The sequence below is a fragment of the Saccharomyces eubayanus genome, chromosome V, assembly GCF_001298625.1.
Source record: "Saccharomyces eubayanus strain FM1318 chromosome V, whole genome shotgun sequence".
NCBI lineage: Eukaryota > Fungi > Ascomycota > Saccharomycetes > Saccharomycetales > Saccharomycetaceae > Saccharomyces > Saccharomyces eubayanus.
In genome coordinates this window covers 361,448-375,800 of record NC_030980.1, presented here as the reverse complement: position 1 = coordinate 375,800, position 14,353 = coordinate 361,448, and the positions used below count along the sequence as shown (strand labels likewise).

General features: G+C 38.0%; 7 protein-coding genes across 7 annotated transcripts; 3 read left to right on the top strand and 4 right to left on the bottom strand.

Moving 5' to 3' along the window:
- Nucleotides 1–52: 52 nt before the first annotated feature.
- Nucleotides 53–1,150, top strand: GLE2 (RNA export factor GLE2; the record flags this gene model as incomplete). Its single annotated transcript, XM_018364703.1, has 1 exon — nucleotides 53–1,150. One exon carries the CDS (start codon nucleotides 53–55, stop codon nucleotides 1,148–1,150), a length of 1,098 nt encoding a protein of 365 aa, XP_018222775.1.
- A 229-nt stretch (nucleotides 1,151–1,379) lies between these two features.
- Nucleotides 1,380–2,321, bottom strand: MAM1 (Mam1p; the record flags this gene model as incomplete). The annotated part of the gene is made up of 1 exon (XM_018364702.1): nucleotides 1,380–2,321. The coding sequence occupies one exon, from the start codon at nucleotides 2,319–2,321 to the stop codon at nucleotides 1,380–1,382; it is 942 nt and encodes a 313-aa protein (XP_018222774.1).
- A 325-nt stretch (nucleotides 2,322–2,646) lies between these two features.
- Nucleotides 2,647–6,828, top strand: NUP157 (Nup157p; the record flags this gene model as incomplete). The annotated part of the gene is made up of 1 exon (XM_018364701.1): nucleotides 2,647–6,828. The coding sequence occupies one exon, from the start codon at nucleotides 2,647–2,649 to the stop codon at nucleotides 6,826–6,828; it is 4,182 nt and encodes a 1,393-aa protein (XP_018222773.1).
- A 423-nt stretch (nucleotides 6,829–7,251) lies between these two features.
- RTT105 (Rtt105p) lies at nucleotides 7,252–7,881 on the bottom strand (the record flags this gene model as incomplete). Its single annotated transcript, XM_018364700.1, has 1 exon — nucleotides 7,252–7,881. One exon carries the CDS (start codon nucleotides 7,879–7,881, stop codon nucleotides 7,252–7,254), a length of 630 nt encoding a protein of 209 aa, XP_018222772.1.
- A 297-nt stretch (nucleotides 7,882–8,178) lies between these two features.
- Nucleotides 8,179–10,107, bottom strand: SSA4 (Hsp70 family chaperone SSA4; the record flags this gene model as incomplete). The annotated part of the gene is made up of 1 exon (XM_018364699.1): nucleotides 8,179–10,107. The coding sequence occupies one exon, from the start codon at nucleotides 10,105–10,107 to the stop codon at nucleotides 8,179–8,181; it is 1,929 nt and encodes a 642-aa protein (XP_018222771.1).
- An 876-nt stretch (nucleotides 10,108–10,983) lies between these two features.
- On the bottom strand, nucleotides 10,984–11,586 carry RPS8B (40S ribosomal protein eS8; the record flags this gene model as incomplete). Its single annotated transcript, XM_018364698.1, has 1 exon — nucleotides 10,984–11,586. One exon carries the CDS (start codon nucleotides 11,584–11,586, stop codon nucleotides 10,984–10,986), a length of 603 nt encoding a protein of 200 aa, XP_018222770.1.
- A 1,354-nt stretch (nucleotides 11,587–12,940) lies between these two features.
- On the top strand, nucleotides 12,941–14,233 carry AST2 (Ast2p; the record flags this gene model as incomplete). Its single annotated transcript, XM_018364697.1, has 1 exon — nucleotides 12,941–14,233. One exon carries the CDS (start codon nucleotides 12,941–12,943, stop codon nucleotides 14,231–14,233), a length of 1,293 nt encoding a protein of 430 aa, XP_018222769.1.
- Nucleotides 14,234–14,353: the final 120 nt, after the last annotated feature.

Below are 14,353 nucleotides of genomic sequence, written 5' to 3'. Positions count from 1 at the left end.
TCTGCATATAAAATTTAAGTACAGGCAACAGAACAAAGAGAGGTAGGGAATAATGTCTTTTTTCAATCGAGCAAACACGACCTCCACAATAGGAGCGGGCACTGCAATGGCTAACGAAAAGGACATAGCTAATGACATTGTTATTAATAATCCAGCAGAAGACTCGATATCGGATATTGCGTTTTCGCCGCAACAAGATCTTATGTTTAGTGTTAGTTCTTGGGATGGTAAAGTACGTATTTGGGATGTCCAAAATGGTGTTCCTCAAGGTAGAGCGCAATACGAAAGCTCAAGCCCTGTCTTGTGTACTAGGTGGTCGAATGATGGTGCAAAAGTTGCTTCAGGAGGGTGTGATAATGCCCTGAAGTTGTATGATGTTGCTAGTGGGCAAACACAACAGGTCGGGATGCACACTGCACCAATAAAAGTATTACGTTATGTTCAATGTGGCCCTTCGAACGCAGAGTGTATAGTAACGGGGTCTTGGGATAAGACTATAAAATATTGGGATATGAGGCAGCCCCAGCCGGTGTCGACAGTAATGATGCCTGAGAGAGTGTATTCTATGGACAGCAAACAATCTTTATTGGTCGTAGCTACTGCAGAGAGACATATTGTCATTATTAATTTGGCGAACCCAACAAGCATATTCAAAGCAACCACATCGCCATTGAAATGGCAAACAAGATGTGTAGCATGTTATAATGAAGCAGATGGGTATGCAATCGGTTCAGTTGAAGGCAGATGTTCCATAAGATACATTGATGATGTAATGCAGAAAAAATCAGGGTTCTCATTTAAGTGCCATCGCCAAACCAATCCTAATAGGGCGCCTGGTTCCAATGGTCAATCTCTGGTTTACCCTGTAAATAGTATAGCATTTCATCCATTGTATGGTACTTTTGTTACGGCTGGTGGCGACGGTACCTTTAATTTCTGGGATAAGAATCAGAGACATAGACTGAAAGGCTATCCTACTTTGCAAGCATCTATTCCTGTATGTAACTTCAATAGGAATGGTAGCGTATTTGCGTACGCTCTAAGTTACGACTGGCATCAAGGGCATATGGGTAACAGACCAGATTATAGTAATGTCATCAGGCTGCATGCTACAAGTGATGAAGAAGTTAAAGAGAAAAAGAAGAGGTGAAGTTTTTTCCTGCATAACCTTAGCACGCAAGCACAGTGTTTTTGTATCTTTTATATCTTTTATAATTGCGATATATAAATCAATATATTTATCTTGATGATGCAGGCGTTTAATGTATTGTGTGTTACTTGAAAAAAATATTAAAGCCTATATTTTTATGACAAAACCGAAGAGGTATTACTGTTGATTCGTTGTTCTATTGCTATTTCGACTCAAATAAAGGTAGACTTTATTTTTCATCCAAATATAGTTTTTTTTCTAGCGCACCCAGGATTTTTTTCTCTTTTCTCCTTTTGGGAACTGTGTTTAATATTTTCTTCTCTGACTCAACCATATTTGTACTTGGGGAAGAGTTAAATGAGCCGAAGGGGTTTTCAGAAGTTGAACTCAAATCTTCAAGAATCTTTTTGGCGTCCAATTGGAAGTCATTAAACGCAACCTCATTTTCCCTTCTTGTCAAAAAGCTTCTTGGCAATAATCTTTGCTTTTCATGATTAATTTCTATAATGCTATCAACATTTACTGTTAAGTCTTGAATGTTTTCCAAGCTCTTTCGCCTATTGCAAGATTCAGAAATAGCGGGTATAAGTAATTGCTGTATAGGAAAATACTCATAACACTTTTCTTGTTCCTTTAATAGTATATTTTCCATTTTCCAAGATTCATCAATTGCAGAATACACGTATTTATTATAACAGCTGAGCCGAAGGTTTTCTTTCCAATCTTCGCTCATTTCTAACTCGAACAGAAACCAGAGTCGTGAATATTTGATATCTTTTCTATTTTTGGTACTGCAAAGGCCATGGTGGCAGGCAATGTTATTGAGTTCTTTGTCGAATACTTCTTTTTGTAGTTTTTTTAAACTACTCTTTGTCAATTTCGTTCTGACGCCGTTTTCCAGGTCGTCCGTTTGTAGCTCTTGAGTATTCTTATTTTCTTCTGGTATATAATTGTTAACGTTTTCCTTCCTATTTGTCAAGTTGTTCATGTGGTCGTCGACGAGACGAGGCGGACTTCTCTCTGCATATCTGAATTTAGAGTTTTTTGATGGGCTTCTATCAAATTTTTTGTTGTTTAAGAATCGAGAATATCTTTGCAGTTTGTTCGGGAACTTTAAGTAGTTTACATTATTATTAGAAAATGTTTTATTACTATAGTTTTTTTCTCGCATTTTTTGGAGAATTATCTGACGATGCCTTGTAGAGTGTAGCTATTAATTTTAGTTCTAATGTGCCTCGAATCCCTATCACTTAAAGTTACACCACTCTTTTAGGAATACAGACATAGCGTAATAGTTCCCTAGTTTATATTGTCTTGAATTACTGACACAAAATAAATTACTGTTACCCGTTTATTGACAAAAATATTTCTATCAAGGTGTTTTGATATAAATTTCAAATAGGTTTATAATAAGTCAATTGAACAAAAAGTGTAAATTTAATATACTTGCTAATCAAAGTATCTTGCACACAACCGAAGCTCATATTTCAATTGCAATGTATTCCACCCCCTTGAAGAAGAGAGTCGATTACGATCGCGAGGCTTTTAAATTTGCCGGCACTTCAGGACGAAATTACTTRCCGGATCGATTAAGAGATGGCCAAGACCAGCATAATCCTAATTTGTCGAACAGCCCGTTACAAACCAGCAGACTGGACAACAACATACGGAAGAAGTATGACGAAGCGGCGAATGCTGTTGGATCAGATTTTCTTGATATTAGCACGCATGTCGAAGTTAGTGCTTTTACTTCTTCTGACCGTTTGCAATTGGCAAGTAAATTTGTCCAGGATCTGAGCCTTGCAGATAGAAGTACACCAGTACTGGACAATCCCTCATACTATAGTAACGGAGTGAACTACAACTTTACAAATGAAGTCGGTGGATTAGGTGCATTTACTCCTTTTCAAAGACAACAAGTGACAAATATACCAGATGAAGTTGTGTCAGAGGTTTCTAACACAGAAATAAAAAGTGATATGGGTATATTTCCGGAATTGGGCTATTGCTGGATCACTTCTGATAATAAATTAATTCTGTGGAACATCAATAATAGTTCAGAGTTCCATTGTATTGATGAAATTGAACATACCATTTTAAAAGTGAAGTTAGTGAAGCCTAGATTAAACACATTTGTTTCCTCTGTCGAAAACCTATTGATTGTAGCTACTCTTTTTGATATCTACATCTTGACAATATCTTTTGACAGCACCACTCATAAACTGAATATCTTCAATACCGGATTAAAGGTGAACGCGACCGGCCTTAACGTTTCTAATATAACAAACTATGAAAAAACTGGACAAATATTCTTTACCAGTTCATCTGATGGAGTTAACGTATGGGAGTTGCAATACAATTGCTTAGAGAATTTGTTTAATAGCAAATGTAGCAAAGTATGCTTAACTAAATCCAACTTAGCAAATTTGCTACCCACAAGGTTAATACCTAGTGTACCTGGGAGTAAAATGATACTAAGGGTACTGGAGGGAGACGCTAATGTTGAAGAAGAGACCATATTACAGCTTATAGTTGACCAATCAAGAGGTGTCTTGCATACGTTATCGACAAAATCAATCGTTAGATCTTACCTAATAACTGCTGATGGGTTAGAAGGCCCAGTCTTGATTGATATCCCTCATATCAGGCGCAGCTTGGGTGCACTGGCTGCAAAAGATTCTCCGCTACTCACCAGTCGGCTTTTAAAAATTGTCAAAATTATTTCCATCTCTAAATGGGAGAATAATGATATATTTTTAGCTTTGATAACTACAGCCGGGGTCCGCTTGTATTTTAAGGGCTCCACTTCTAAGAAATCAATTAGTTCCCTAAAGCTAGTCTCTTTAAAATGTCCTCCTGCTAATCCATTTGACAAGTTTCAAAAAACTGGTTTTTCTGCCGTCAATCAGAAGTCACTATACTCAAAGGGTCCAAGTCCACTCTCGGCGCAAAAAAATAGTTCCGTCTACATCGATACCACTGATGCAAGTACCATAATATCGCCAGGGGTATTTTTCACATCCGTACGTAAGACTAATAATTCCGAGATATTATCAAACAACCTTTCCCAAGCACATTTGCTGGAAAATAAGGAGGAACACAAGCTTTATGTGAGTGTACCAGACTATGGTATATTAAAAAATTACGGCAAGTATGTTGAAAATACTGCACTACTTGACACAACAGATGAAATAAAAGAAATTGTTTCCTTGACCAAATGTTTCAATAATACTTTGACTCCACATGGTTACTCTAATGTGTTTGCCTCACAATATAACGCGGAGCCCTTAAAAATTGCTGTTTTAACAAGCAATGCCGTTGAAATATATGGATATCGTAAGCCTGATGAAATCTTCGAAAGCCTGATTGAGAATCCTCTACCCTTTATTCACAACTATGGGTTATCTGAGGCTTGCTCTACGGCTCTTTATTTAACTTGCAGGTTCAATAAGTCCGAACATGTTAAAGCAAGCGCCTTAGGTTTCTTAGCAGCCGGTATCCCTGGGGTAATTGAGATAAAGCCAAAATATTTTGGAGATAGTGGCAGTTTATCGTCAACCACACCAAACGAACTTAATGAATCCAATGACGGTAATGGAATTGTGCTGTCTCCTAGATTCTACGGTTCTGCACTATTGGTTACAAGATTATTTAGCCAAATATGGGAAGAAAAGGTATTCACCTTTAAAATGATTCCTAAAACAGAAAAAATTAACACGTTTGGTATTTCCATAACTAGACCACAAGTTGAGTACTATTTATCATCGATATCCGTTTTGGCTGACTTCTTTAACATTCACCGCTCTTCCTTTGTTTCATTTTTGGCTCCAAGTGATGCCAATGTTACAACGGCATCGGACGCAGAGTCGATTGCTATGGATGCTCTTATCGTGTTGATCAACTCTATAAAAGATGCACTCTCCCTATTAAATGTGTTTTATGAAGAGATGGACGCTTTTAAATCTTTGTTATATACACTAATGGGTGAAAGGGGTATTTATGATTCAAAAACACGTGATTATTTTTTTAACTTACGGTTCCATGATCTATTTACACCTAATACAGAGACAAAACAAATAATAAAAGAGTTTTTAATAGAAATTGTCAATGCCAATATTACTAGAGGATCATCAGCAGATTATATTATGAACGTTTTAAAGGAGCGTTGCGGATCCTTTTGCCGTGGTGTGGACATTTTATGTTTCAGAGCAGGAGAACATTTGGAAGCAGCACAGAAATTTGAAGTGCTAGATTCTAAATTATCAAGGAACCACCTAGATTCTGCCGTAGATCTTTATGAAAGATGTTCTGAGAGTATGGAAATAAACGAACTGAAACGTATAGTTGATGTTATGGTAAAATTAAACTACCAGCCTAGTACTGCTGAATTTTTGCTAAGAGTTGCAGACGGAATTGATAAAGAAAATCAAGCCCAAAGATACGCAACTGAAGGTTGCAGAATTAATGATCCCAGGAAAAAATTTTATGACAAACGTATCAGTGTGTATAATTTGATCTTTGACATATTAAAGACCGTTGATGAAAATACTTTTATTGAACATTCTAGTTCAGTGGGAAAGATTACGGTTTCTTCTCCAGCGATGTCATTGAAGGAAAGAGTTTATTCGACGATATTGAACAGTAATAACGGATTTTTCCATTACTGTTTCTACGATTGGTTAGTCCAAAATGGAAGAGAAAACGACTTACTCCAATTAGATTCTCAATTTATTTTATCCTACTTGAAAGAGAAAGCAGAAAAGTCGTTGGAAACTTCTAATTTATTGTGGATTTACTTATCCAAAAAAAAACATTTCTTTGAAGCTGCCACTGTTTTATATGCATTGGCTAATTCTGATTTCGATTTGAAGTTGAGTGATAGAATCGAGTGCCTAGCGAGAGCAAATGGGTTTTGTGACAGTTCTTCTTCCTTCGACCAGAAGCCCGCATTGGTCCAACTATCAGACAGTATTCACGAATTATTTGATATCACTGCTATTCAGGACGACATACTTACTCTGGTGGAAAATGAAACGAGGATTAACGAAGATCACAAGAAGGAATTGATTTCTAAACTCAATGGAAAAGTGCTTCCCCTTTCCTATCTTTTCAATGATTGTGCAGATCCGTTAGGATACCATGAAATAAATTTAAGAATATTCAAGGCTTCAGGTTTAAGAGATGAAAGTGTCATTCGAAGAGAATGGGATCTACTGTTCGATGCTATTAAAATGAAACTTTTGCCTGATGGAAAATGTGGGGACCCAGAATCTTTCATTTCTAAAATTTCAAGCGCTCTGATTCGAGTTGGTAAGATAACACACGATACAGAGATAATATTTCCAGTTCATTTCCTAATGAATAAGGTATTCGCATTTATTTCTGATGAGACACCAGCTAATAATATTCCAGATAGATCTGTCCGGTCAATTTTTATATCAGCAGGAGTATCCTATTTGAAAATTTATTACACTTTGAAAGATATCATAAAGAACTCAGAAGGAAGCACCGAATTGGCAAAGAATGAGATGGTATTGTTAATCAAGGAATGGTATCAAAATGATACAGAGTTAAGTGGTTCTATTCCGTTGGATCAAATTAAAGGATTGGAGAAATACGATCTAGGCGCCGATCCTGTTCAGAATTATGTGAAAAACAGTCAACATAGCAAGAAATAAACAGAATGTTTTGTGTATTTGCTTTAATAACTTTAAATTATTCTACATCCTTTAATGTATATTCATGACGTTGTATTGGCCTTTAAATAAATAGGGACGTTACATATTGTATGTACTTGTCTCGTAACGCGTTATCTATGGCGTATTCGGACAGACTTGTTGGTGTTGTGCTGATTGATTTAGTGCCAAAGGAATTTTTCACATCACGGCGTAGGACCTGGAGAACCTAGCTATGTACCAGACTGTAGAATAAGAAAGTACGAAAACAATGCTCATTGCTTTCACTTCATGTAGCAGTAGGAAGGAAAGGCAAACTAGCAGGCCGGTAGACGGTCAGTCGATATTACATACTTCCTGTAAGGAAACATGTCTTTGCCCATCGAATAATTCACAAGATTTTCTACTATGACGATAGTAAGCATATTACGTGTGATAATCTGAAAACGAATTATTCGCGTGAGCATTTCTATTAGGGTTGTTCAAAAGCTGTTCTAGCTCTTTTTTATAACTCTCCTGCTTCTCGATAAAGGCAAGCAAATCATCGTCTTCCAGATCCTCATTATTTTCCCACTCCATGAACTCAGCCATGTCTGAAGGGACCGCATTTCTTTGAGCTTCCTGTTTCAGTCTTTCAATCTCTCGAAGACGCTCACCTTGCATGATCATCTGTTCCATTTTTTCTAAACCGCCCCGTTTCTCTGTCATTCTCTGTTGACGTTTAGATGATCTCATCGATACTAATTGTGATCTCTGATTTATTCGTTGCTGTTCCGAGGTGGCAATAGGAGATGAAGAATGAGGTCCAAAAACTTCTTGTGCCCGATCTCGCCTGTTTGATATCACACTTGAAACTATGGAAGGAGAATCTTGAATATTCAAAGCGTCATTTTCTTGTTGTCTCTTTTCTGATAACCTAGAATGCATGGAATAACCTACAGATTTTGGTGTTATGCTCCCATTGGAGGAAAGATTCGAGTCAGATTGTTCTTCGAGCCTCATTTGGTCCCAATTAAAACAAGTACCATCTGGATTCAAAGCGTGGTTGCTGTACATTTTCAAATAGCGTTCTTTGACGTACCTTATTCAGTCAACAGTTGATCTTTAGAGAGGTTGCGATGAGATTCCCTTTTTATTCGCCTTTGATAGAAACGCGAAATAGCGCGTTATTGGTATTTAAATACTTTTCTCTGATAACTACAAAGATAAAAAGAATATAAAGAATATTAATCATTTGATTCTTCTCGATTTTGTCTATATATGTACTTAGAATAACCAGAGCTTGTAAACTGAAAAAGCAAAGCCGACAGCGGCAAAAGTATATTCATGCTACCTTCTTTATTAAACGCACATCTAATCGATTTCTTCTACTGTTGGGCCTTTATCTGGTGTACCGGTTGGGTCTGGACCAGCTCCTGGGACAGGACCTCCTCCTGGAGCACCACCCGCAGCCCCATAAAATTTAGTCATAATAGGGTTGGCAATAGCTTCTAATTCCTTTTGCTTCTCCTTGTATTCTTGACTGGAGGCCGCCTGTGAAGCATCTAACCAATCAATGGTATCTTGAGCAGCCGTTTCTACCTTTTTCGCATCTTCTTCACCTACTTTTTCCTTAAAGTTGCTTTCGTTTACAGAATTTTTTAAAGTAAAGGCGTATGACTCTAGCTGATTTTTAACTTGAACACGTCCGGCTTCCTCTTCGTCTTCAGCCTTGAACTTTTCTGCTTCAGCAACCATTTTGTCGATATCGTCCTTTGATAATCTACCTTTGTCATTGGTGATTGTAATTTTGTTCGATTTACCAGTACCTTTTTCGACAGCAGATACGTTTAAAATACCGTTTGCATCGATATCAAATGTGACTTCAATTTGTGGGACACCTCTTGGAGCGGGTGGGATACCACTCAATTCGAACTTACCCAACAAATTATTGTCCTTTGTTCTAGTCCTCTCACCTTCAAAGACTTGAATCAAAACACCAGGTTGGTTATCGGCGTAAGTAGAGAATACTTCCGATTTTTTTGTTGGAATAGTTGAGTTTCTTGGAATCAACTTTGTCATGATTCCGCCTGCAGTTTCAATACCCAGGGATAATGGCGCAACATCTAACAATAGCAAATCTTGAGTTGTCGAAGATTGATCGCCCGTTAATATAGCAGCTTGAACAGCAGCACCATAAGCAACAGCCTCGTCTGGATTAATTGAACGATTAGGTTCTTTACCGTTAAAGAAATCGGAGACTAGTTTCTGCACTTTTGGAATTCTTGTTGAACCACCGACCAAGACGATCTCATCGATTTGTGACTTGTCCAATTTTGAATCAGCCAAAACTTTCTCAACTGGCTCTAATGTAGATCTGAATTGGTCGGCACATAATTCCTCGAATCTAGCTCTTGTGATTGAAGTGTAGAAATCAACACCTTCAAATAATGAGTCAATTTCTACAGACGTCTGAGCAGATGAAGACAAGGTTCTTTTTGCTCTTTCGGCAGCAGTTCTAAGTCTTCTTAATGATCTTTGGTTAGTTGTCAAATCCTTCTTGTTTTTCCTTTTAAACTCATCAGCTAAGAAGTTGACCAGCCTATTATCGAAATCTTCACCACCTAAGTGAGTATCACCCGCGGTAGCTTTAACTTCAAAAACACCTTCATCTATTGATAATAGAGAGACATCGAAAGTACCACCACCCAGGTCAAATATTAACACGTTGTGTTCCTTTTGAGTTTTCTTGTCTAAACCGTAGGCAATGGCAGCAGCGGTAGGTTCGTTAATAATACGTAAGACATTTAAACCGGCAATTGTACCAGCATCCTTAGTTGCTTGTCTTTGCGAATCGTTGAAATAAGCCGGAACCGTTACCACAGCATCGTTTACTTTTGTACCCAAATAGTTCTCAGCAGTTTCTTTCATCTTTGTTAAGATCATGGAGGAAATTTCTTCTGGAGTAAAAGTCTTCGTTTCCCCTTTATATTCCACTTGCACTACCGGTTTGCCTCCTTTGTCGATCACTTTGAATGGGTAATGTTTAGCATCACTCGTTACTTCTGGATCGTCAAACTTACGACCTATTAAACGTTTGGCATCGAAAACCGTATTGTGTGGATTCATTGCAGCTTGATTCTTAGCAGCGTCACCAATTAGTCTTTCGGTGTCAGTAAATGCAACGTACGAAGGTGTCGTTCTATTACCTTGGTCATTAGCGATAATCTCCACTCTATCGTTTGAGAAGTGAGCGACACATGAATATGTTGTACCTAAATCAATACCGACAGCTTTTGACATGAATGTTTTTTGTTTGTTCTTTTTTGTTACTATGTAAAGTAGTGTATTATTGATTTACTCATGCAAATAAGAAGGTATAGAACAGAACGGAAAACAGCATTTTTGCACTTAACATAGATGATATCCAATCTATTTATATGAAGATTTGTCAATAGATAGCGAGACCATATAAATCCCTCTTTATTACAATGGTTAAATGTTTTTCGTTTTACTTCTGTTTTCTCTGATATTCTATAACGTTCTAGGAACTTCTGGAATATAATTCACTGCACGGGTGAAAAAGTAATTGCAGAACGCACAAGAAATGCCCCCTTCAAAGTTTATTACATTGAATAATACTAATGGTGGATGATGTATCCCGGCCTGTACACAGTTAGAGACGCGATGTCTTGGATAAACCTCGCGGAACTATAACATAATCCCAACCCCTATATGGATATATGGATAATGTAGTTCTAACAAGACCCGAGGGGTTTTTTTGATTTCCAGTCGCAAGAGGTGATAATGTTCTTATTGTGGGGAAGGACCCACTGGTCGGATGCCACTAGCAAAGAGTAAGCCTCGAGTCTTCCCGCGTAAGAGGAAGGGGTGATTGCCACAGTAAGTTTGAGCCTTTTTTTCTCATCTTGACTGCTTGTCTTAAGAAAAGTCGTCTTATAGAACCGCTAAGCTAGATATTGAACGGCAATAAACTTCATCTCGTTTTTTGTCATTTGATAACGTTATTGGTTTTATAGTTTAAAATATTTTTATGTTAATTGTTTTACAAATTATAAATGGAATGGTAAATATTAAAAATAAGAAAGCAGAAAAGAGTTAACACAAAATAAAAGTAAAATTGTACATGTAGCGTAATAAAATAATATCTTACTATCTCTATTTCTTAGCAGTCAATCTTCTTAAGTAGAAAGCTAATTCTTCACCTTCCAAAATGTAACCATCACATCTACCGGATTGGCCTGGTCTGGAAGAGATACAAGCGTATAATCTACCAGCGCTGAATTGGGATTCAACAGAAGATTCAATCTTGGCAGAAGCAGCTCTAGCAGCCCACTTTCTTTCAGAGTTTTTGGTCTTGACAACAGTTTCTTCTTCCTTGGAGTTCTTCTTCTTACCCAAGGTTTGTCCGTAATGAGCTTCGAACCATTGCTTGAATGGAGTAGCATCAATTTGAACAACAGCAGCCTTGGTCAAAGTGTTAGTTCTGACTAATTCATTGTTGGATGGATGGTAAACGACACCGGCGATTCTGGTCTTCTTGGAGATACCTTCGGAAGCCCAGGAGAAGTTACCGGTTTCGATTCTCAAAGCTCTGTATTTCTTGTTACCACCTCTGGTTCTGACAGAGTGGATTCTCTTAGCACCGATCTTGGTGTTGGCTGGTTGACGACCCAATTCAAACTTTCTCTTCTTTCTGAATTGAGCACGTTTAGCACCAGTGGCTGATCTTTTATGACGAGAGTCACGAGAAATACCCATTTTCAAACTGTTTAAAAATATTTTCAAGATTGTTTGTTAGTAAAGCTGTTATTTTGAAATGTTTATGTTTCGAGAGTAGAAGGACGTTATAGTTGTAGTTGCTAGTTGTTAATCGATCATGCAGATTTTGCTTATGATATTAGGTTTACAGTTCTTTCTTTTTATAAGATACACCAGGTCTTTTGCATTACTATGGTTATCCAAGGTAGATGGAAAAGCCCTGATTTCTCTAGCATTGACGTATATGTGGGGAGTGCCTAGCCACATGGCTCAAAATGTAAATGTGAAAAAGTTGGTCGCTATGTTTGTTTTTATACTAGCAATCATATACTCCTGACGTTCTATTGATCTTCTGCTTTCTATTCTCTCATTCAGTGGGTGTAGGACATACGTTTTATCGTGGTGTGTTTAGGCTTCTTTTAAGATGTAACAACTTCACACTTTAAAAATGCTAAATAATTGCTTTAAACGCTATAGTAGTAGTAAGTTTCACTGCGGAATACAATACGATGGGCAAGGGAATATCCATAGACTCAGCAAAGTTTCAGCCTGCTTGCGTGAGGCCCCTCCGGCCTGGACCAATACCCTTCCCGAGGAGAGCCTAGACTAAGCTACATCTCCCGTACAGGAGCTCCCGTTAGACCAGGCTGGGCTGAAACAAGCGGGACCACATTGAGTCCAGTCCCAGCGCTGATGATCATTTTCCTGGGCCCGAAGCTCTGAAAGCTCTCTGGAAAACTTTTTGGAGCTATATATCGTATGTGTGGGTTTTTGTAATGTCCTGATGTTTAAAGGAAAAAACGTAGCACTATAATACGGCGTACAACGCGATCTTCTCATTTTCGTAAGAAAGTCTCAAATGCAATTGGCGGTTGGCTCTATTGACAGTGCAAGTGCTATATAAAGTGCTGCTAGGGCTTCTTTGGAGTGATTACAAGTTACTCTTCAAGCGGTGTGTCCCATACTGTGATCAATATTTACGCACTTACTACCTCGGGGGTCTGTTCATTTATACATGCATGGTGTTACAAACTTATTAGTTTATATCTTTTCTGCGCTATACAACGTCTGTGACTTGTAGGCAGCAAAAGCCTGCTTGTGAATCGGAAGCGTGCGAGTTTCATTCTTGGACTGCGCTCGGGTCTCTTGTGGCCTTGGCCAGCACTATTCTTTGTTTATAATTAATTGTTCGAGACATTACCTAATTTTTCAGGCATCGGCTATCGTCAAACAAACAGGGACAGGAAACAAGAAACCCCTAAATATATCTCGTAATAAAGCTACTCAAATTGAAGAGTATAGAACCAGAAAGTTCAAGCACATCAAACAACAGAAAGTCAAAATCGCACAAAAAATGGCAGAAAAAATTTTGCAAAATCAGAATCCCAGGTTAGAAGCGATGACAGTGGACCATGAAACTCCTGCACCGAAGGAAATTACCGTTGATGAACCCAGATTGACTAGAGTTGCCAGACCATTAAGGCATGTAAGGCATATACCCGTGAAATCGTTGGTTTTCCATTCCAAGCACGGACCCGTCACTTTTTCATACGAAAATAAAATAAAACTGCCAATAAGTAAGAATAAACTGGCAGTCCAGGTAAATTATGTAGGTTTAAATCCTATTGATATGAAAATCAAGAATGGTTACACCAAACCTATCTATGGTGAGGCCGGCATCGGAAGAGAGTATAGCGGGGTAGTAACACATGTTGGTAGCAATCTGACAGATAGATGGAACGTTGGAGATGAGGTATATGGTATTTATTATCATCCAAAGTTAGCCATCGGTGCTTTGCAAACTGCACTGCTCATCGACCCTAACGTCGATCCTATTTTGATGAGGCCAAAACATACCTTAACACCAGAAAAGGCGGCGGGTTCATTGTTTTGTTTGGGGACAGCTTTGAATCTATTATCTAAGCTAAAGGAAAAGGGCCAATTAGATGCGGAGTCTAACATTTTAGTAAACGGTGGGACAAGTTCAGTGGGGATGTTTGCCATCCAACTGTTGAAACGCTACTATAAAGTTTCCAAGAAATTGGTTGTTGTGACGTCTGGTAACGGTTCAACGGTATTGTCTGAACACTTCCCCGACCTAAAGGAAGAAATGATTTTCATAAATTACCTCTCATGTAGAGGGAAATCGAGTAAACCGCTTAGAAATATGCTGAACTCGGGTAAAATTGTAGATTATGATGACCCTAATAGTCTTAAAGAAACCGAAGCTTACACACAGGGTAAATTCAACGTCGTATTGGATTTCATTGGTGGTTATGATATTTTGAGTCATTCAAGTTCCTTAATTCGTGCTAAAGGCGCTTATATTACCACTGTTGGTGACTATGTTGGAAACTATAAGAAAGACATCTTTGACTCTTGGGATAATCCTAGTGCTAATGCGAGGAAGATGTTTGGCTCAATGTTGTGGTCATATGACTATACTCATTTTTATTTCGACCCTAATATCAAACTCATTTCCAAGAAAAATGAATGGATACATGAATGTGGAAAGCTACTGAATGAAGGGGTTGTGGACTGTATCGTAGATAAGGTTTATTCTTGGAAAAAACTCAAGGAGGCGTTTTCTTATATGGCCACCCAGCGTGCTCAAGGCAAGTTAATAATGAAAGTTGAAGATTTTTGAGAAACTGTACCTTTTTCTTTTTAAATTGTATCCATTCTAATTTGGGGTTATGAGTTCTTTTGTTAAGTAAATATAAAAAAACACAACATAATGTTCATAATAAAAGGATCCCTTATGTCT